Source organism: Seriola dumerili, unplaced genomic scaffold, assembly GCF_002260705.1.
Source record: "Seriola dumerili isolate Sdu_G_001 unplaced genomic scaffold, Sdu_1.0 BDQW01000801.1, whole genome shotgun sequence".
Classification (NCBI taxonomy): domain Eukaryota; kingdom Metazoa; phylum Chordata; class Actinopteri; order Carangiformes; family Carangidae; genus Seriola; species Seriola dumerili.
The window spans coordinates 56,900-79,126 of NW_019175056.1; the positions used below are offsets into that span (position 1 = coordinate 56,900).

Consider the following 22,227-nt stretch of genomic DNA (forward strand, 5'->3'; position numbering starts at 1 on the left):
CTACTGTGTTTAAAAAAATAGACATAACTATTCTGTCGTTAAAATGGGACCTGTAGAAACGATGTTTTAAAATCAACTGTTCAATAAAGCATGTACCGGTTCTGTTTGACTTCTGCCCCTCATCCTCTCTCCTCTCCCACTGATACAATAGTGCTTCATATAAATATCTTTAAGACTCTTTTTGCAACACATTTCTTAAAACTATTTCAAAACATATTCAAATACATCTGTAGCATTTTTTAACTTTCACATTTCTTTAAAAAAACAAAACAAAACAACAAAACAAAAAATAAACAAAGAAAATAAAATAAAGAATGCAGTTGGAGTCAATACAGGGTTAATATAGCGCTCTTTGTTTAGTCCATCAGTTGTTGTTGAAATGTCCTTCTATCCAGGTTGTGGCACATAGTGGCATTATTGGCACATTGTTCATAAATACAGTTCATCTTCCACCCGCAGCAGCTCCTCGGGTTCCTCTTTCACATGTCAAATGTTTTTATTTTCCTTGAGACATCTGCGACGACCACAGTCTCGTCCCACACGTCCTGTAAATATACCTATATATAATCTATATCTAAATGACCGTACGTTTCCTGGAAATGCGTTTGTTGGCAGCGCCGCGGCCGCTCTGCTCGTCATCTCTAGAAAAATAAATAATCTTCACCAGTGTCCAAAGAGTGATCACACCACTTTACAAAAGAAGCTGTTTTGTGTGTTTCTTGTTTCCGACTGGATCCTGCAGAGAACAAAATCACAATTATCCCTCATTGTGAGGCCCAGCGCAGAGGAAAACAATCACTGTCACACAGATGGGATTTTCAAAGCTAGCCTACTTTTCACTGATTTTAGGGGGGGGGGCTGGGGGGGGCTGGTATCCGGCTCTGGCCTGAAAATCATGCAACCCAGTGCCTTTCTCACACCAGATGAAAGGCTGTATTGAGAATCTGTATTTCTAAGGGCCGCCGTTACGCCGGTGTGAGAATGAAAAATACATTAGGTCTGTTGAGATAATAAGGAATCTTATGTCTCTTAAGACAACAGCACAGGGAGCTCGCCGCGGAGAGCCGAGCTGACTGAGACTAATGTGTGTCCAGACGACGGAGAGGCGCTGTCCTCTCAGTGCGCTACCTGCAGGCGATCTATTCCTTTTTAAAAAATCTGGGTCAATAGCAGACGATACACCTCCCCCCGGGCCTCCAGCAACACTGTGGGACCGGAGCATGTGCTTAACTTTCACGCTTTGAATTTCAAATGCAGGCCGTTCTGGCATACATTAGCCGTGCATAAAAACGTGTCACGAGTCAAGTGAAAGTGCTTCTATACTGTGAAATGTTCAAAACAACGTGCTGTTGGTGTAAGAATGAGAGGGGCCGTATGAATATTAATGAAAGTGTTTCAGATATGAGAGAGTGAAATCATTAACTGTGAGCATGTAGTTTATTAATACTGATACGTACATAATGAGTCTCTTATCTGGACTACAGACCTCTGATTCTGCACTGACGTGGATTTCTAAACCTTTTCTCATGGCTGCACACGAGATGGAGCTTAATCATGTCACAAATAACAAACATATGCCAAGTTCCCCCCTCTATTCCCAAAGTGGGGCAGCGTCACCACGGGGATGGAGGTGGCTACGGCTCACATGATGATTTTTGCGAGGGGGGACAAAGCTGCGCATTACCCACCAGAGCGTGATTTCAGGGAGTCTCCTCCACCCACAGGAAGTGAACAAGGCCTTCAGCTCGTCAACAGGAGATCTCGAACCATTTCTCTGACACGAAGGCCACAGGAATGAGTTGTCTTTCGGTGGGGGAGGGCCTGCGGAGCGACAGAGTAACAGGCGAGACGTTAGCACGGGAGGCCGGCGGATATATGATGCAGGTTCATCTCGGACTTTAAAACGTCCTCCTCCCTCGTCAGCCTTTCGGTGCCGCGGTCGGCGCCGTACCGCCGGCGACGGGACGTAATCACATACTGAGACCTCCGCCTCTCGTAGGAGGTCGGTCCATCGCTCCATGACTTTAAATCAATAAATCCAGACACTCTGAACTGTTTACACCTGGTGAATTATCCCCAGAGCTGGACAAAGTACACAACTTCATTACTGGAGTCAGAGTTTAGATCCTCCAGGTCAAATATGACTCCAACACAGAACCTGATGAGTCTGAAACAACCTGCTGACTGACTGACTGTTGAACCTGTAGAGTAAACAGCTTAATTGTAAACCTTCAAACACAGACTTCAGATCAGACCACGGTCTCTCTGAAGAATCTTCTGCCTCATCTTTATCTAACGTCTCCATTGTCACGACATTGACAGGGTCAAACATGGCTGACAGTGGAGGAGTGGGCTGTGATTGGTTTTTCTCCTCTGATCAACACAGTGTACGGTCTGTCACATTTTTTCAAAAATAAAATACAATCTATTCCACTGACTTAAAGCTCTGCTTCAAAGTAAGAGCACTTCGTATAAATGTAGTGTTGTCAAAAGTACAAAAATATACTTGAGTCCTTATAAACCACACCTGTCCTGTGTTTAAAAGACAGAAACTCAGAGTGAAAAGCAAACGCATCAGCTGACGATTTACTGAAATGATGTAAGTTCAGTTTTGAAAATATATGCAGCATATAAATATATATAAATATATATATCTCATGTCTGCCATTTGAAATGCCGTCAGAGAGATCAGCAGTGTGAAGACTTCACATCCCATTTCCCTGCATCTATAAACCGAGTCATTACACAACAGCCAAAAAGCGCCTGGGAGCCGGAGCGTGCGGCGTTCAGGCAGCTCTCCAGGTGTCGGGCGGACGGACGAGGAAGGAGCCGATGGACAACAAGCGATGACGCAAACCCTCACACTGAGGCTGACTGTGTTTCTCACCTGTTTACATTATATATATATATATATATCAAAGAAAAAACAGTAGATATTGATTTCTTAACAAAGTCTGAATTGATCAGGCGCCGCTGCTCAATAACACTCGGGCCATTAGACTCCGATAACTTGAGGATAACAGTTATGATCATCTCTGTAGTGGACAGCAGCAGCGTCATTACAGCGCTCAGCGGTATGGATTTCCAGTGCTGACATCCACCCTCCTGCCCCGGCGTACCTGTTCCCGTTGTAAGCCGTCTTGTAGACGGGCGTCTGCTGAATCATCTCATCGGTGTAGATGGGCACAGCCGTCCGAACGCACTCGTGCGAGCACTGCAGGCTGTCGTTGTAGGCAGTGAATATGTCCACCTTGCTGGGCACCCGGGCCGGGGTGAAGTCCGTCAGGTTCTGGCAGCTCTCTTCCTGCTGGTGGATCTTGCGCTGATGGCTATTGTGGCGACCATTTCCCGACTGTGCACAGCTACAAAAACACGCACCAAAGACAAGAAACAAACATAAAATCATACCTTGTACCTCTGACGGCCTGCGGCCACGTGAACGTCTTTATGGGTGACAAAGTAAAGGAATCTTTCCTACCAGTTTTTAAGGACGAGTGTTGTGATCAAGGCTGCGATAACCATAATGAGAGACACAGTGATTGTAATTATCTGGTGAACTGCCAAACCTGCACAAAGTCCTGTGTTTACACGAGAGAAAGAGAGAGAGAAAGAGAGAGAGAGAGAGAAAGAGAGGATTAAAATCTGGTTGCAAAGGAAATGTTTTCACTCCAGTCGTGCACTTCCTTCCTGTGGGAACTCACCTGCGGCGTCGCAGGCAGCTCAGGGTGACCACGCAGAACAAATTTTGCTCTTCAGTAACTATTGATGACATCATCACTCATAATTGAAGAGTGACATGAATTATTCCATTACAGTACAGCCAACTGTAATGGATGACCGAGTCCAAGTTTTCTCCAAGTTTTTATAAAACTTTATTATGTTATTCTTATGTCTTTAAAAGAAGGAAATAAACCCAAATTAATGCGCTGTATTTTATGTATTATTCCTATGTTTACTGAGTCCAAACTAAAACAGACCTTCACTGTTGGTGAGTGACTCCTCCACCAGCCCCACACACTAAGAGCCAGTATGTTTTTTTATAAACTTTATTCCCCTCAGTGGTCTCTATTGTGTCTCTGTAGATTTTGCACGGAGGCTTTTATTTTAACATTAAATGAGAGCAAACTATTTCATGTGGTGAATCAAATAAAATACTTGATCAAGAGATGATGCTGACAGGAAGTCAGAAGACTGCTTTTAAAAAAAAAAGGGAGGCACGGTACAGGAAGTGTTGTGAGTAGACGATAAGACAATCAAAAAGATCACATTTATGTTAACCCAAGCTTAATGTGACAAACCCATAGTACATAACTGAACACAAGGAAACTAAATGCTACAACAGTACAAAGGATCTTAAGGTTCTTATTTAAAGCTGCATTAGGTGAGTTTTCGGCCACTTGGGGGCAGTGGAACAAGCTGAAAATACAATATCATGTATTAGTATTATCATCTTTAAAGAACATGCGAACACGCCAGAAAACAGTCGCCTGTTTACACATCCAGCAACTGAGTGGAAGTCAAATATTCACTCTCTTTGGGACCTTTTTGGTCTCCACCAACCAAATGCTCCGCTGCGTTCACCTGCTAGTTGCTAACTGTGTCTGGAAATAAGGCTGATAAAAGTTTGTGGCCCTGAAAACCGAAAGAAGCTGAAATTCTCCTTGGAGATTGGAATGATTTATTTCATTATTTCTATGCTATTGCAAAAAACTCTAAACTAAACATGTGAACCACAGTGAACAGTGAACACCTCCAGCTGCAGCCTCTCCACAGCACATACCTGCTGACTGGTAATGTTAATGACGCTGTTGAAGATCTGCTTGCACTCGTCCGCCCGCTCACAGAAATGATTCGTTATTGGATTTATTATCAGAAGAAATTGAAACCTAATTATCACGCTATCAAAAGCACAACAGGAACCCCGAGTGAGAAAATGATGAAGCCTCCTGCAGACTGGATCCTCTACATTTTATAAACACTGAAGAGTCAGTAGAGAAAGAAAAGTCCTTCCTCCTCCTCTGCGTTCATAATCCCACACACTTTTGTCACATCCTCCAGGTATCAGGGTTTAAAGCCTCGCTTTGCTAATCCACAGAAGAGTGAGTTACTCTGAATGCACCTTAACCAGATTACAGATATGACTGTGGACCAAATGTTCTCTTCCCCGCTCCCTCTGTTCTCTATGACTAAAATACAAAAAGCATTGTTCTTATTTAAACTCTTAAGACTCCCCGTGTGTGCTGATCTCTCACTTTTTGCCAGAGGACAGTAATCCACAAACAAAACTGCGCTGTACATGTCTAAATTGGGGATTAGTGCAAGTCTGTTGCGCCGCACCGTATGGTTAATGTGGTGTGTGTGTGTGTGTGTCTGTGTGTGTGTGTGTGTGTGTGAGTGATAGAGCATGAGAGCGACTAGGACACAATGACACACTGCAGCAGGTGACATGCTGCAGGAGGAGGGGGAAAAAAAAAAAACAGGCGTCATGATGAAAATGCCCACGTGGGCCTTCCACATCTCACCTCTTCATCAGCCAGCTGCCTCGCTGCTGATCCACCACAATTTGTCTTGGGGAAGGCTCAAAAAAAAAAGGAAGTGCTGCTCAGTCACTCTGGAGGAGCACATGGTCTCTCCCGGCGCCTCCTCCTGGATAATAAACTTCTGTGGTCGGCGCCGCGCAGGAGGCGGTCCGTGGGTCAGCCGTGGATTAATGATATCTTCGGCCGGCTCAGGGAAGCCTTACCTTACCTGCACAATCACAGCCCTCTTACCACGGCAAAGGCACATTAACTTATCTGGAAAGTCATTTGCATTTCTCTCCTATCCCCCCCCCCTCTCTCTCTCTCTCTCTCTCTCTCTCTGCCTGTTCTCCAGCTGACGTCAAGGCTGTTAAGTTGAAGGTGTTCAGTTACAAATTAACACATGTCCGAGTTCAGGCATAACGCAGCTCTCCCCCCTGACCCTGATCAATAGCTGAAGTCTCTGCTGAGAATTGTTTCTTTTTACATTAATGTCAGAGTGAACGTGATGTCAGTGAACACACCACGCTTTAAACGCAAAGTAAAATAAAAGTTTGATGTTCACCTGACACAAACACTCATCCCTTGTTGGCTTGACATACATTTTTTATGTTGAGTTGACAGTTTTTGAGTTTTGAGTTTATTTTACTTAAACGTATGAAGCCGATTTAGCCTAATTAGTTCCAGGCCAATTGACGACACATCCTTTGGTTCACTGAGCATATATTTTGATAGTTCAATGAACTACAAAAATAAAAGCAAAAATATGTACTAAATGTTTTTATGTCCATATGGTAATTTGTGTTCACCTTACACAACAAAAACATGTAATTACAACAAGAGTTGCAGCGTTATGCTGAACACAAAAACGTTTTGCTGTTTTAACATAAAATTATCACAATTTTCTGTGATAACTTATTATTTTCTAATACACATATTTAAATAACAATTTGTCAAAGCAACATTAAATTTGGAGTACAGCTTCATTACTTTGTTTGTGTAACTTAAAATCTTTGAGTAGGAACAAAACCTATAATGTTTGCATCAACTCAACTTAAATATTTAATGTTAAAATGGGATATACTGTGATGCTAAGTTATACACTATGTATACATTTTCACACTTTGTTTGAACTTCAAAAATATATTCTCGGTTGTTTCAATGTCTATTTGACAGGAAGTCACTTTCTCACCCGATATAATGAAAAAACTTGTGTTCACGTTGTGTAACAGAAATACACAATCACAGCCGCGCCCGTCTGACACCAGAGGAATCCAGTAGCTCAGTCTGGAAACACGAGCGCGCCGCGTGTAGCTCACTGACGCCGTGTTTCATGTTTTCATGGTGTTTAAGTCTAAACCACTCACTGAGATTTCAGAGCTAAAAAATATGCAAACTTTCCCCCGGTGCAGCTCTTTTAATGAAACCAATTAAAACCCCAGAACGTGAGGTCCCGAAACACAAACACCAACACTGAGTCCATTATAACCTCATTTTCAGGGCAGTATGATTAAAGGTTGCAGGGATAATAGAGCAGATAATGACATGGGTGACAAATCTGAGAGCAGAGGCCAGTTCTATTTTCATCCACAACTGCCAGTTGGAGGGAGGGAAATTTGGCCTGGCTATCTAAAACTCATTGTATCCTGGCAGTCGGGTTGAAAAATCACCTTTGGCAGTCACCTTGCTTTAGAGATACCACAGTTAGGGTTTTGTTTGGTCAAATCACTGCCAAACAAAGAGAGGCTGAGAGGGAGGGAGATAGAGAGAGAGAGAGAGAGAGAGAGAGAGAGAGAAAGAGACGGAAGGAAGGAAGTGATAGAAAGGGATTCGGAGGAGGGGACGGCTCGCTTGTGACCTCTGTGGCGGCAGGATTAGAGCCGCCATCGGCGCTCCCAGCCAGGAATAAATGAGATTTTTTGGCCATGACAGTTTGATGAACATGTCAGAAAAAAGCAGAGCAGTTAGATAAAATCTCCTCTTTCTACTTTTAATAAAAGATTTAAAACAATAAATGTGTGTGTGGCAGGTAAAGCCTGGTGTGTATCACCTTTTTAAAAAATTACCCAGCGTGGGTTTTTTTTCTTTTTAAATTGTCACATCACATTATCTTGGTATTTTCAGACTGAATGCATTAAAAAAATATGCATTCACATAATCCCACTGTGTGCAGTCGGTGGACACACAGACAGCACGAGAAGAAGAGTGAATACTGGACGTTAACAGGTTGATTAAATGTCAGCGTTTTGTTTTGTTTCTGCCCCAAAGTGGCAAAAGAAAATCCTTTTCTGCAGCTGTGAGCTCAAACCTGAACCTTCGTCACTACAGTCAGAGAAATGTGGATTATATCTGCAGCTCGACTCATTTCTTGAGCTGTCAAGTGGTAATTAGTGCCGTGTTTGTGAAACACATTACACTGTTGCTGTATTTATCTCCGTACCTGCTTCACTCAGTTTGTCCTTTAGTGGTTAAAATGATCAGCAGCAGCCGCCGCCGCCGCCGCCATGTGCAAACCGCTTTAACTAAAATATGAATGTATGAAAATAAAAGAAAGAGGATGCAGGTGGCTGCAGGTCTCTTAACCAAAGGTGTTAATTTTGAAGGGTTGTTTGTGCAAGACTCTCCAGCTGATCCACAGAGCTGCAGCGCGACTACTGACAGGAACCAAGAACAAAAGATCAGATCTCCACTGTGTGAGTTTCACTTCACTGGCTTCCCTGTAAAATCCAGAATACAATATGAAATCCTCCTCCTCACCTACAAAGCCCTGAATGGCCGGGCCCCATCATATCTTGCAGAGCTCGTAGGACTTTATTACCCCACTAGGAAACTGCGCTCCCACAACGGAGGCTCACTTCTGGTTTCCCCGATGGGAGGCAGAGCCTTCAGCTATCAGTGCTCCTCTGCTGTGGAACCATCTTCCAGTCCGGGTCCGCTCTGTGTTTAAGAGGAGGCTTTGGATGAAGCTTATAGTCAGGCCCGTCTCAGTCTCACCTTGAACCATCTCCCAAGTTGTGCTGCTATAAGCTTAAACTGCCGGGGGACTTCCCATGATGCACAGAGCTGCCGTCTCCTCCTCTCCCTCTCCATCTGCACTCATTCATATCCCATTAATGCAGGTTACTAACTCGCCGTCTTCTCTCTCCTGTAGTTTCTCATCTCTCCTGCTCAACACCCACTGCTACAGTTCTTACTATTCGTGTCATTATTAGTCTCTTTATTCTAATTATTAGTTTTGTTATTAGTATTATATGTTATTAAAAGTGCTATTACCTGCTCGATCACGCAGACGTCTGTCAGAGTCTGAGGCGGGATCAAACCCAAACGAGAGACGTTTTTCAGGATGTGCCGTCTCATTGGTGCTGGTGTCGGGATGCTAGGCTAACTGCAGCTAGCGACGTAGCTTGCAGACAACTTTTATCTCGAGCTCCCAGAATTCACCCAGCCACTGGGTTTTTCAGACGGAGCGTTTTGAGTTTAGTGGGAGTGTAAGTCTCTCTCTCTCTCTCTCTCTCTGCAGCTGAGTCGGGTTGTGAACTCTCTGCGATCGTTACTACACGCTCGTTGAATTATTCACTCATTTCAGCTTGACCTACATTGCATTTTCAAATCAATGAAAGTGACGGTTGTGTGACTACTATCCGTCACTCGGGCACACGTCAGAATTGAATATTAATTTTTGTAATTTTTCATTTTTTTGCAGTTTGTTTATATAATTAAATTTAGGCTCTTGATTGACAGCTCTTACAGTGAGGCAGCATGCTCAATACCAGGATCCTGAAGCAGCTAAATGGGATTCAGCCATCATTAATTTCATTATTTACAACCTGTGCTTTCTCTACTGTGACATGAAGAAATATCTGTCAATACACAGTTGTCATGACGTCGTGGCATCCTGCAATAACGAGATGAAGATTTTCACCATGAAAACATATTGTTCTTGAGACCATATGTCCCATGTTACAATGACAAATGAGACAAAGACAAACGCATCCATTTACAGTGTTTACAGTTTCTGACCTTGTTGAATTCCTGAATTGTCTATTTGTAATTTACATGGCGAATCATGTGACATCTAAACCGCGGGCGGTTTGTGTTCTGAAACAAAAGCACAAAGAGGCGAAGCTGGACGAATGATGAGGACAGAGAGTGACTCATTTTCAAGCATACACCAGTTATTGTCAGTGGCACAAGTCTTTAGTTTGTGTGTGTGTGTGTGTGTGTGTGTGTGTGTGTGTGTGTGTGTGTGTGTGTGTGTGCGTAGGCCGTGGTGGGAAGCCCGATCACATTTCCGTTGCAAAGAGCCATTTAGGGCTAATGGCACCCACACCCACTCAGCGTTGGTTTAAAAGCTCCTGAAAATGTGGAAAAGGCCCCTCGCTTGTTTGTTTGAAACAGACGCAGCTGACCACTTCACTACCACACACACACACACACACACACACACACACACACACAGCCAGACACCTGAGCTGGACGGGTCGGGGGGAAGACTTCTGTCAGAGGCGGCCTGCTGATAGTTAGGAATTGCCAATTAACGCCGGTGTCAAAGTGTCAATCTGGGCTGATTTCCACAGAGTCACCGAGCAATCTAAAACACTTATTGAAGAAGAGGGTGATGAGAGAGAGAGAGAGAGAGAGCGAGAGAGGAGGGGAAAGTTGAAGAGGGAGAGATCAGAGACAATTACTCGACATGCCTTTTCCCTCAATGTCAAAGTCATCGCTGCATAATTCAGTCCGGCTGGATGGCAAATGGCTGAATGGCCCAAAAAAAAAGAAGGAGGTGTCAGCCGGAGGATCCAGGAGGCGACACTTGTCTGTGGCGGGAACAGTGGGGAACAAACAGCAGCTCTTCCTGTTAACAACAGACAAATGAAAACCACTGCAGTTTTCAGGTGGGTGTGAAATGGCTTCACTACGAAGGCAGCTTCAATCCACCGTCCTGAAATCCGTGCGCTGTCGTGTCGCTGACAGGAAGCTGTTTTTTTCTTTTACTAAATAAAAGCTGAGCGGAACAGTTGAAGCAGGTGAATCTGAATCACATCATGTGGACGTCACAGGAAGAGTTACAAAGCATTTCCTTAATTTCATATTTTAATAGGCAATAAAAATTTAAAAAAATATTTATAAAGAATTGATAAATACTTCAGATTGAAAAATGTATTTACAAAAACAGCATTAAACTCTCATTAAATAAACTATTTATAAATACATTTATTAATTCATGACTGAACAATAGAATTTGAAAAGGCATTTTTAAAGAAATGGAAATACATTCCCCAGATTCACTCTTTAATTTCATTTTCCTTTTTCCAGCTGATGAAAACAGGCTAAACGACCTAATTGGGCATGGGATGTAAGAAGCTCTCTGATTGGTTGGAGACCTAACCAGTGGGTTTTATCGACACGAAAGCCCAGAGTGTGAATGAAAAGGCTAAATGACTAAGCTAATCGATTAGCTAATAGGAAGAGGAAAAAGCAGATGTTGTCAGTTTTTAATCTGACGTATTTACTGACGGATTATTCGTTCATTTATAAATTATTTTTACAATTTCTTATTTTTAATGCCCTTAAATTAAAATATGAAATTAAGGAAACGTATCCGTCTCTTTCCTGTCACGTGACAGTAAAACTGAAAATAAGTGAAGTGAGTTTGAAGGGGGGGGCGGGGGGTCATATCAGATTAAAATTCTGCCCTATCACTTCTGATTAACAGAATAATCTCCCGTATCCAAAATAGTGTCTCAGTCAACATCTGCACTGCTCTTGCTCGAGGCAGATGTGTCGAGCCATGAAGAAAGAGCTGAGCAGCGGAGAAACAGAAAGTAAAAACGGCATCTGCTCGTTCTGGCCTTTTCATCTCCTCTTGGCTGAGTTCTCTGTAAATCAGGGAGAGAGGGTTTGACTCTGCACGCCTGTCACCAGGCATCAGCATTTAAGTCCAGATTTAACGCTCGAGAAAAGGAGATTCATTTTTACCCACTTTATTGAGAGTCAATACAGAGAGTAATGGCGAATTTATTGGATTGCCATGGTAACCGTTGGGGAAAAGTGGTTTCTCTGTGTCTCTGTGTGTGTGTCTCTCTCTCTCCGTTGAAGAGGCTTGTGTTGTTAACGCCTCTACAGGTCCAGCACAGGTCAGAACGCTGCATTACAATGTTCACTGAGCTCGCTGCTTTAAAAATAGATTCCTGAGACACTTAACATACATTTTACATGTGCTCACTTCGCGCTGCGGTGGATGTAGAGACTTACTTATTTACTCCATTCATTTAACCCTCCGCTCCCCTCAAACAAACTTGACGCTGCGAGGTGAATTGCTGCCAGATGGATCTCTGTGTTTTAACTACCCGCTGACCTCCCGCTCTGGGTGTCATCTTTTATTGTGAACGTCCACTAACGTCCACGGGACACATCTGTCAGGCCTCGCCGCGTCTTCGGTACCGTGTCTCCGTCGTAACGTTTTAACCCTGCGATCCTCAGACCGTCTGACACGACCCGAGTCATCAGCAGTGGCTTCACTCACTGCGGGTTTAATCATCTCATATCCATAATGGAGCTGACGGCTCCATCTGTGTCGAGTATAGTGGGGCTGCAGTTACTAGCTGCACAATCACCGGGAACAATCAGCGAGCATCTGGAGGCACCACAGCAATAACCCACTCCACACCCACCCACCACCTCCTCCTCCTCCTCCTCCTCCTCCTCTGACACCTCCTGTATGATGACCAGAGAGCTGTGAGAGCAGCATCAACAGTCATCCACACAAACTGACTGAGATGTGTTCAGGGTGAATCGTCCTGTTGAGTCTCTGCAGATGTTTATGGCTTCACAACTGCAGTGGGTTCTATGGATTTCCTCCAGAGTCGGGGGGGGGGGGCTGTGATCCTTTGAGCCGTTTTAATGATCCACTGGAGGATAGTCTATGGTTACAACTATGGCCAGAGAGTCGGAGCCACCCCTGGCTACAACTCATTAAACTTCAATTGAGACCTAGGTGTGAACAGCTGACACAGATTAATGAAACGGAGGAGGCTGGTGCACAGAGACCGAGGAGAAGGAGGAGGAGGAGGAGGAGGAGGAGGAGGAGGAGGAGGCTCCTGCTTTGGTTTCGGTTCAGCAATACGAGGAAGATCAAAATATATAAAAGAGTAATAGGTTAGAATAAAGCATAAAATAATTTTTCTCTCTTCTCTGGAAGCACCAGCAGCGTGGGCTAAGGCTTGTGGCTGGATTGTGTTTTGTTGGCTCTCGTGTTCGCAGGGAAACTGTATTCAGTTGTGCTTCATGCTGAGTGTTTATTGGACTTCATAACACCTTGCTGACTGAGAGTGTGAAGAGGGGGGGGGGGGTTGTACCCGGATAGACATCAGAGGTGCGGCCGACCAAGCATTTGTTTTGAGATGATGGTGGTCCAGTTTACAGAACCTTTAAACCAAAACACGTAACAGGATGCTTCAACAGAGGACGTTCTCCTGAACCAATCAGGAGCCAGAATAAGATGGTCCAGTGATAATTTACAGTTCTGATGAACTGGTGGTAAAGTGACAGATTCATACAGGAGGAGCAGATTAAAAAAAGAAATTATAATGTGCAAACTGCAAAATAGCAGCTAGCTATTTGTATTAGCCAATGCAGCAGTTAGCATGTGGTGGCAGCCCTGAGGGAATGTTAAGCTAATGGTAACCATGGCAGCACTGTGGTTGCTTGCACCAGCCTCCACTGACATGGAAATTGTGCAAACTTTAATAAAATAATAAAATAAATAACTTAAGTGAGGCAAAAAGCAGATGTTTGCTAAAGGCCTTTTAACTGATAACACCCAGCATGAGCTTCTCTAGAGCGGGAAAGCTGTCGGATTCTCCACAATAACCAAAAGAGCTGCTCCTTTTGTTGTCCTGCACTGTCACTGTCAACAGTGAGTGGGAGGGGAAACACAAGAGTCTGCAGTCAACAAATACAACACAGACACGCGGTGGCGAGCTGTCATGAACTTCCTCTGTGTCACTTACGTACCTGGTTTCCAACCAAAACAAAACCGGTGTCACAGAGACCAGAATCACCACCTCACCGTTCTACGCCTCCACCAGCCAATCGACTCTCAGTCCACAGCCATGTTCACAGTCATGTCTGATAAATGCTTTCAGTGTAGTCGATCTCACTGACTCTCACTTCATTGTTTTATTTTATTAGACGTAAGTGTGGAATTCTGTATAATTAGCGTATTAATTAAGTTATGGCCAAAAATATGTTGTTTTTTCTTAGGTCACCTTGGCCTTTGACCTTTGACCTTTGACCACCAAATTCTAATCAGTTCATGCTTGAGTTCAAAAGAACATTTGTGCAAAATCTAAAGAGATTCCCCCGAGGCGTTCACGAGACATGACGTACACGAGAAAGGGACGGACAGGAAAACATAAAGACAAAAAAAAACTAATGAGACGGGACGAATCAGTTCTGCAGGACACATTTACTTACATACATATATCTCCATTCTGTTTAAATAAGTACATGATCACTGTCCAACCTCTAATGTCCACTACAGCTTTATATAAAAATCTTCTGTGTCACATTAATGTGATTAAAATCATCAAATCACACGTCAGATTTTCCACTTAAACTGAGCTCAGCTGTCGTCATGTCTGCAGGGGAAGAGCAGCAGTTTATAAGTTAAAGAAAAGAAAGTAAGTGACCGAATAAATGTGCAGTGAAACAGTGAAAACACTGAATCACAGCCACAACGAGAAAAACTGCCTGACGACCAACAAAACTGTTTTCTCTAAACTGGCTGGTGTCAATCAGAGGGTGATATCATGAATACGATGAATGAATAAGTGAATGGGTAATTTAACGAGGAGACTCTGAACCATCAGATTCTGACGATAAAGTGTGTGTGTTTTTGAGTGTGTGTGTGTGTTTACTGCGTCTGACATAATGTGAGGAGACATTTCACTTTAGCAGCCTGGGAACTTTGACAACTTTTCAAGTGTGCTCTGAAGCTTTGCATTTCTACGTTTCTTTTCGATCTAGACGGTGAAACAGGCGCAACAGGCGCAACAGGCCGTCACAGACCATCGTCTGATGTATCAATGATAATACTGGATCACAGTCGAGCTGGAACCTTGAAGATTCACAACCTGCTTCACTATCTACGTCTGTGAGAGAGAGCGAGAGAGCGAGAGAGAGAGAAATTTGCTTTCCATCCTCTCTGCCTCCTGACACTAACAGCATCCTTGTTTGACATTGATGTCCGACGCACACACACACACACACACACACACACACACAGAACATGAGATGATCACGGTCATGATATGCACATGCCATATGGGGCTGGGACTACGTACAGTAATGACCTGCATGTGTGCTGGTTGCCTCCAGTGTTCATGAGTCACAGTGAGTCCGTTCATGCAGTGAAAACACACACACTGATCTCATTCAGTTATTGAGAGCCGTGACTCCGACCCGCAGTGGCGGGAACAACACACATGTGAAATAATGAATGTTCTTTAAGAAATATTAAAATATAATCTTGAATATGTATAAAATATTCTAATTAGGAGGAATGAAGAAGCACAAATGTGTCATATTCAGCTCAGACGCCCCCGGCCGCCTCCTCACAGTCCTGAACAGGATGGATGAAACAAACAGCTGAATATTTTATTAGTTGATAATTGATTTAGTCATTAATCAGCTACTGAACAATTTTAGAAGATGAATTTGCACTTTTTGCTTTTTTTGACAGTTCAGAGGCAAAATAATTCTGCCCATCAAGTGAATCCACAGTAAAGACAATAATAAATCTCGGCCACAGGTCTGTATTTAACACAGACATGTTATGAGCCAACTGTCATTTCCACATCAACGCTCTGAGTTCACAATTAGCAGTGAGGTCCGTCTCTCCCTGAGGTTCACTCTAACATGACACCGGATCAGAGAAACACGCTGCGAGACACAGATGCACACTGATACTCTGATTCCTGGCAGTATTGAAATAGAGAGACACTGCAGCAGCAGCAGCAGCAGCAGCAGCAGCAGCTGATTTGTCCGTTAGCTGGTTACTATGATAAGTTAGTATGTAACTCACAGAACACGTTGGTTCACGGAGTTGCATCGAAGATTCTCTACAACAAAAGATGACGCATAACAAGCTGCGCCAATGGTAAAAAAAATTAGACTTCCTGTCTCCCAAGTGGGCGTGGCCTTGATTTCTTGTTTCTTGTACAATCCAATACAACACTACGTACAGGTTGAATTTACGCCTGATTTTGCTGCTCAGTTTTTATCTGCTAGCTTATATCTAACAGTTCAATAATAACAATATTAGTATTATTATGCAAAGATATACAAGTTCTATTTCAGTCTCAACTTTTAATTCATGGTTGCACATATAGGGTCATGGTCAGGGTCGGAACCAGAACCGACAGAGAGAAGAGACATCTGTGTGTCAGAGAGTTTGTTGCTGAGACAGAGACAGGTTTCCAATAGAGTTCATTTGGCTTGTGAGAAACTGATCCAGTATTTAATACGCCATAATCTGTGATCACATTCATTTGTCTCATTGCAGTGAACAGACTCTCCTAAAGAGGGGATGAGGGGGGTGGAGAAACCATGTGACACAGTTACAGGAAACGACTGTACGTGCGCCGTCTCCTCTCTCTACCGTCTCTGGTTGCATGTTTGTCATGCTTCTGTCTGACTGCTCAAAGCGGAAGACGTCAACACTGTCATAAAAAGGAGCCGATCTCACGCGGCTCACCTGTGACAGTTTTAACTCGTGAGTTTTTGAAACTTGTGAGCGTGAGCCTGGAGGCCGACACGACGCCACAATGGAAAGAAAGCCCACACAAAGAGGCCATCAAACAGCTGGGTGCCAGATGCTCTGAATGTATATCACAACACACTGAAGACTGAGGACTGAGCGTGCGTGTGTGTGTGTGTGTGTGTGTGTGTGTGCGCGCACAAACACAGACATACATAATGCATACACTGTCTTTGCAGCGGTCATGCATTTTTCAGTGTAATACATCTCAATTATCCTGGCATTGTGTGCATGTGCAGCAGCTTTTGGGTGGCGAAGAACAAGAAAAGAAGCAGAGCCAAAGCAGCTCCTCAGTGTTGAGCTCAGACATATTTTGTTATGAATTTATTGTAGAATTTGGACGTCGACTCCTTTGGCCGCTACAGTTAAAACTGTAAAAGGAGGTTTCATTAAAATTTTAATATGCAACTCTGCTGAGACCGAACATGCTACAGTGACGTCCTCAGGTACCAAATAATACTTCTCTTCAATCCAACTGACACTTAGCCACTTCATGCTACGTGGGTGGATCAGAACAATGATCCAATACAACAAATTAAGAATAAATGCAACCAACAAGCGTTCAAACGTACTGACTGAGAGACCACATCTCTGCAGTTACTCTGGTGATGCAATGTTTTCTTAAAGACCCTCAGATGAAAATCAAGTGTTTGACCTTTTAACGTCCATATGATAAGTTTTATGTCACACGCCACACATGATGAGTTAACACCATGACTCAGTGTTTCCACCTTGAACTGCAGTGAACCAATGACAGATTCAGGGTTTCATACATCACAAATCTAAGGGACCAATCCTGTCAACTTGTGGGGATGGGGGGTGGGGCTAAATACACCTGACACCGTGTCAGTACAGATAGAGAGAGAGAGAGTTAGCATTACCACAACCGCTAACACTGTGTCAGCCACTGCCAGTTACAAGCTAACAAACAACATGAACAAATAAAAGATGATAACTACGCCAACTGTTCTGAAAAGATGCTAACTAGCTAACTATTCTGAAAAGATGCTAACTAGCTAACTGTTCTGATACGCCTGCTAGTCTGATCCAGATTTCTCAATCAGGAAGTAAGAGGAGATGAGCTTCACACCCAGTTTCTTCACTTCATGTTTGAAAACCAAGTTAAACTAAATATGAATCATAGCAGAGGATTTTAAAACATGTCTGGAGGAAGTTTAACTGATTCAGGTGATATAGAAAATGAGGCCTCAAACTACAGACGTGTGTTATGAGATTTGTGACCTCTTTCCTCAGTTGTTTGTAAAACCACTTCTCTTAAATTCCCCCTTCAGGGACAAAGTCTATAATTTTTTTAATTGAACTGAATACAATCTGCAATAAATCACAGGACACAAGCAGAAATCTTGAGGTGACTTGAGCTCTGATTATCACCTCACTTTGATTAAGATAATCAGTTTAAGGAGTTTCTCCCAATCTGAGTTTGCATTAATCAGATGGAGATTGAACATAATTTATCTATAAACATCATCAAAGACAAAGCGGGAGAGACGAGAGCAAGAGACAGAGACAAAGTGAAGCACCTCTCCTTCAATAATAGTTTCATTTCATCAGCAATCCATCGCTGTGCCGTTGGCGTGGTAATTGCATCTCGCCTAGGGGCCGATATGAGACAGACACGGGTTAATGTGTTGTGAAGGCGAAGGAAAGTTTTCTGCAGCAGTTAAGCAGCACGGCTTTGCTTTGAAAAGTGATTCTGTTCCTCTGCCCTGATGGGACACAGTCTGCTTATTGATATAACAATGTGCATCCAGTTGGAAAAATCAGCTTTCAGTTAGTAGTGGCGACTGATTTCCTCCAGGATCCAATATCAAGCCGTCATTCTGACTCACAGGTGGTCTCACACTCACCTCCCAATCAAGAGAAAATGAAGAGATCACAACAACGCTGACAAGACAATTACATCCTGCCATTTAATTTCACTTCCAGTATGTACCCGTCAGTCACCGCAACACACACTCTATGTTTATACCACTAATATTAAAACCTACATCTGTAGGCATTTTTGTTGCAGCGTGAGATCCGAGGGGTTTCTCTGTTTCAATATGGAGAGGACTTAAATTGCCTATATATATTAAATGGATAGTGGAATTATAGTATTACACAGTTATTATGGAAATTAAATTTATAATCTGTAACTTTCTCACATTAAAATGTCTGAAAATGAGTGGATCTGTTATATATATATATATATATATATATATATATATATATTTTAAGTTGTGTTCAAATGTTTCCATCATTTCTCAATCCAGTGAAATCTGTGATTTTACTATTGTACTGCTCCGTTTCATTGGTCGCCTGTCAATGACATCATATCCTGTATTATCACTGTCAGTGTGTTTGTTCTGACAGAAGCTCAACATTGTCTTTTATCTAGTTTTAAAGTCACATACACTTTTTACACCTTGGTGGTTTTCAGCTTGTTATTTGAACCAGATGAAGGATTTTAGTCGTCGGACGTCTGGATCTGAAGTTATCAGAGAAACAAGCTGAGGAAATGTTCGACAGCTCAGCTCCCAGCCTCTGGAGACGTCCTGTCCTGAAGAGCGTCAGTCAAACACTGACTTTTAATGTGAAACTGCCACAATTCAGTGTTTTTATCGCTTCTAATCACCGGGTCTGTTGGATTTCTTGAACCACTGACGCTATTTCACGACGTCCCCCAGCGGCGTCTGTTGTTATTGTTTTGATTGAGAGGCAGAAGTTACAGACTGTGAGTTTAAAGGACATTATTAAGTTAAAATATCTGCATGAAGCACAAACAGCTCCACAAAAACAGAATAATTCAAGTGTTTGCAGTGAAATGATTAAAAAAACACTAAAGTCCTAAAACAGCAGCAGTCAATTTGTCTTGACTTCATAATGAGGCTAGAATAGACATTTTCTCTGGACTTCCACTGAACGCTCTCTTTCTCACTCCTCGCCGCTTTCAGGCTTTTCTCACTGTAATTGAAGAGGGAGGGGCCCAAGGACTTTTGATCACCCTTCCTGTTCGCTGCCTAATTTTATGACATTTATATTAATGCACCCAATGGGAAAAGCTTCAATTAGCATAGTGCTTGTTCAGAAGTTGTTAACATGACTTATATTTTACGACTACCTGTATAGTCCATTTCCGGAAGACATGTTCCTCATGGACTTAATGAAATGGTAAATGTAATATCCCTGGCTGCGTGTCCACAGCACTGAGGGACTGTCCATAAAAACCCCATATGTCCATGTACAGTGTTTGAGCCGCAGCGTGGTCAAGGACATTCATTACATTAGCACATGGAGCACATTAGTCATCTGCTACAGCCAATAGTTATTATTATTTTTATTATAACTTACTATTATTACTCATTAGTTATTGTTTGTTTTATCAATTCTTAGTGATTTACTCCAGTATAAGTTTATTGTGACACTTCCTGTTACCAGATGCATTTTTTATTTTTTATTTTTTTTAACCTGCTGGAATAAATGATGAGATAAAAGATCCCCCACCAGCCTCCCACATGTGAACACGCCCCGCCAGCTGTGTTTGAACACGCAAACCAAGCCAGTCGGCAGCATTACTGGCAGTCACACCGCAGATCTCTGTCGTGGTGGTGGGTGAGGATTTTGGCGCCGAGTGACCAGTACGCCTTTTAAACTATAATTATTTTGTTCAGCGTTTCTTCTTACATCTACACTTTTCTGATCATTAGGGGTTTTTTTGGTGTAAATTGGCAAAACTGTGAACATTTCTAATCAAGTCTTTCTTGTTTTGAGATTGTCACAGTGTGTGTATGTTACTCTGTGGGTCCATATGGTCGAACAGTCAAAATAATCTCCTTTCTAACCACTTCTCATGAGGTCAAGGAAAGAGTCGGATTTAAGATAATATGAAAGAAAATACAAATAGAGAAAGTCGAGCCATAAAAATGATAATTAAATAAAAGTTAGGAACTGAGCAAGAGGCTGGAATAAATTATATTCAAACATAAGTTTATAGTTTCCTGGCGTGGGAGCTTTTGACATTTTTATATGTTTGTTAAGTAAAGAAAATTCATTTTTAGTGCTTCACACAATGGAGGGGCTTTAGTGAAATGACATTTATGTATATGGTATTTTGTTACGATGTTTTTTGTTCACTAGAAATTCAATATGTTTGTTGTTGGAATTGAAAGAGAAGAAAATCTATATTCATGGATTTGGAGCTCAGCCAGATTTCCATAAGTGTTGGATCGAGTCACAAACATTAAACAGATGTTCTGTTGTTTCTACATTTACGTGGGTGGTGAAACTACAGCAGTGCGTCGCTTTTTAAATGTTGCTGCGGCGAGGAATCATGGGACGGCGTTTTCTCCTTTCCTTTCGTAAAGGAAGCCCCAGTGTTTCCTCTGCTAAAGGAGATAAGACAGGAAGCACTGAAGCTCCTTTCCTCATCGTTCAGAGAACTGCTGCAGCTCCTGTCACGGCTGCTGCTCAGACACTTCAGCTCATTTCACTCAGTTTGAACCTTCATCAGTAAAAAGAGACTTTACAACCTTATACATACAGATCTGTTGAGGTTTCACAGGTACTACACAGGTGTTAGCTTAGCTTAGCTTAGCTTAGCCTCGGATCGCCACATGACAAACTGACGCCTGTCAATCTAGATGCCACGTTCTTCCTTTCTGTGCCGTGCAGGCCCCTTACGTTTTCAGTGCTGATGTCATGAATGAGTTTATTGGGGGGGGGGGGGTAATATGTCTTACCTGGTGTGTCCACATATGGCTTTTGTGGTTTGACAGTCTCCGAGCTGATGGGGGCCTTGGTGGTGCTTGGCCTCTTGGGCTCTGGTGTGGTCACTACAGTGAACGTCCTTTGGGAGGGCCTGGCTGTAGTGCTAGTGGTCGTGGCCACCGTGGTGGTCGAGACCCTGGTGAACAGCGTTACATTCGGCTCCGGTTTGTCATCGCCGTCCACGCTGTCCGTCCCCGTGGGCCCCCAGTCGATAAATCCGGCCACCGTGGTAGTCCGGCCCTCCTGAGACTTGTCGTAGCTGTCCCACTTGAGCTGCCTCCTGGCTCTGAGTAACAACCTCACCGTGTCTCCTCTGCTCCCGCTGGACGATGCCGCTGGAGCTTCTGCTATTACAGCCAAAGGATCGCCTGTCTCCATTTGGGAGTATCGCAACCGGCACTCCTTACACGCCGCTTGTCCTTTATGCGCCGGCTTCCGCTGTTTTTGACCCTTGACCTTCAGCCCTACCCCTGCCCTGTTGTCTTGGGGCGGAGGGACGGGGTTGAGGAGCCGACGAGCCGCCAACGGGCTCGCCGTCCTCCAGTGGAGCTTGTTGGGCGTGTCCCAGAGGTGCTGCAAGCGAGGCCGGGAGCGAGGCACCGATTTGGGCGTGAGTTTGATCCCCAGACCCTGACCGAGGGGGCTGCACACAGAGAAGTCCAGGGTGAGGTGGGTCATGGCCAGCAGGATCCACACCCGGTGCCCCACACAGCTGCCTGGCCTCGGAGCAGACGGACTGCAGAGGAAGGAGAGAGAAACTGTTTTAGATTCAAACACAGAGAGCTACACGTTTAAATCATACCAACCAGCTTCACCCCGTCTCCCTCTGTCAGCTGAGAGACGTAACGTAACGACTCACATCTGTATTCACCCTCCATTTGCACGCTTGGCAAAGTTATACTCCACAACTTCTTAAACTCCTACTCAATTAACCTTCAATAATAATTAGCCTCTCAGAACACCTCTTGAATTACAGTTTAAAGGTCAGACACAGAGTTAAATGTTGTAAAACATGTGAGCGTAAGATTATGGATTTGCACTCTTTGCTCTCAGCCGTCAGAAGCAGTGAGGACGTCTCCTTGATGTTACAGATTCATATCAATCCAGGGATGATTACAC

At 43.4% G+C, this 22,227-nt stretch overlaps 1 protein-coding gene across 1 annotated transcript in view; it reads right to left on the minus strand.

The window, feature by feature from the left end:
* Nucleotides 1-1,748: 1,748 nt before the first annotated feature.
* Nucleotides 1,749-22,227, minus strand: part of ajap1 (adherens junctions associated protein 1) — a 45,161-nt gene continuing 24,682 nt past the window's right edge. The window contains exons 2-5 of the mRNA XM_022765986.1: nt 21,081-21,844; nt 3,479-3,566; nt 3,120-3,362; nt 1,749-1,821 (exon numbers count right to left, since the gene is read on the minus strand). Coding sequence (XP_022621707.1) covers nt 1,749-1,821; nt 3,120-3,362; nt 3,479-3,566; nt 21,081-21,844 — 1,168 coding nt within the window. The remainder of the gene's footprint in view (nt 1,822-3,119; nt 3,363-3,478; nt 3,567-21,080; nt 21,845-22,227) is intronic.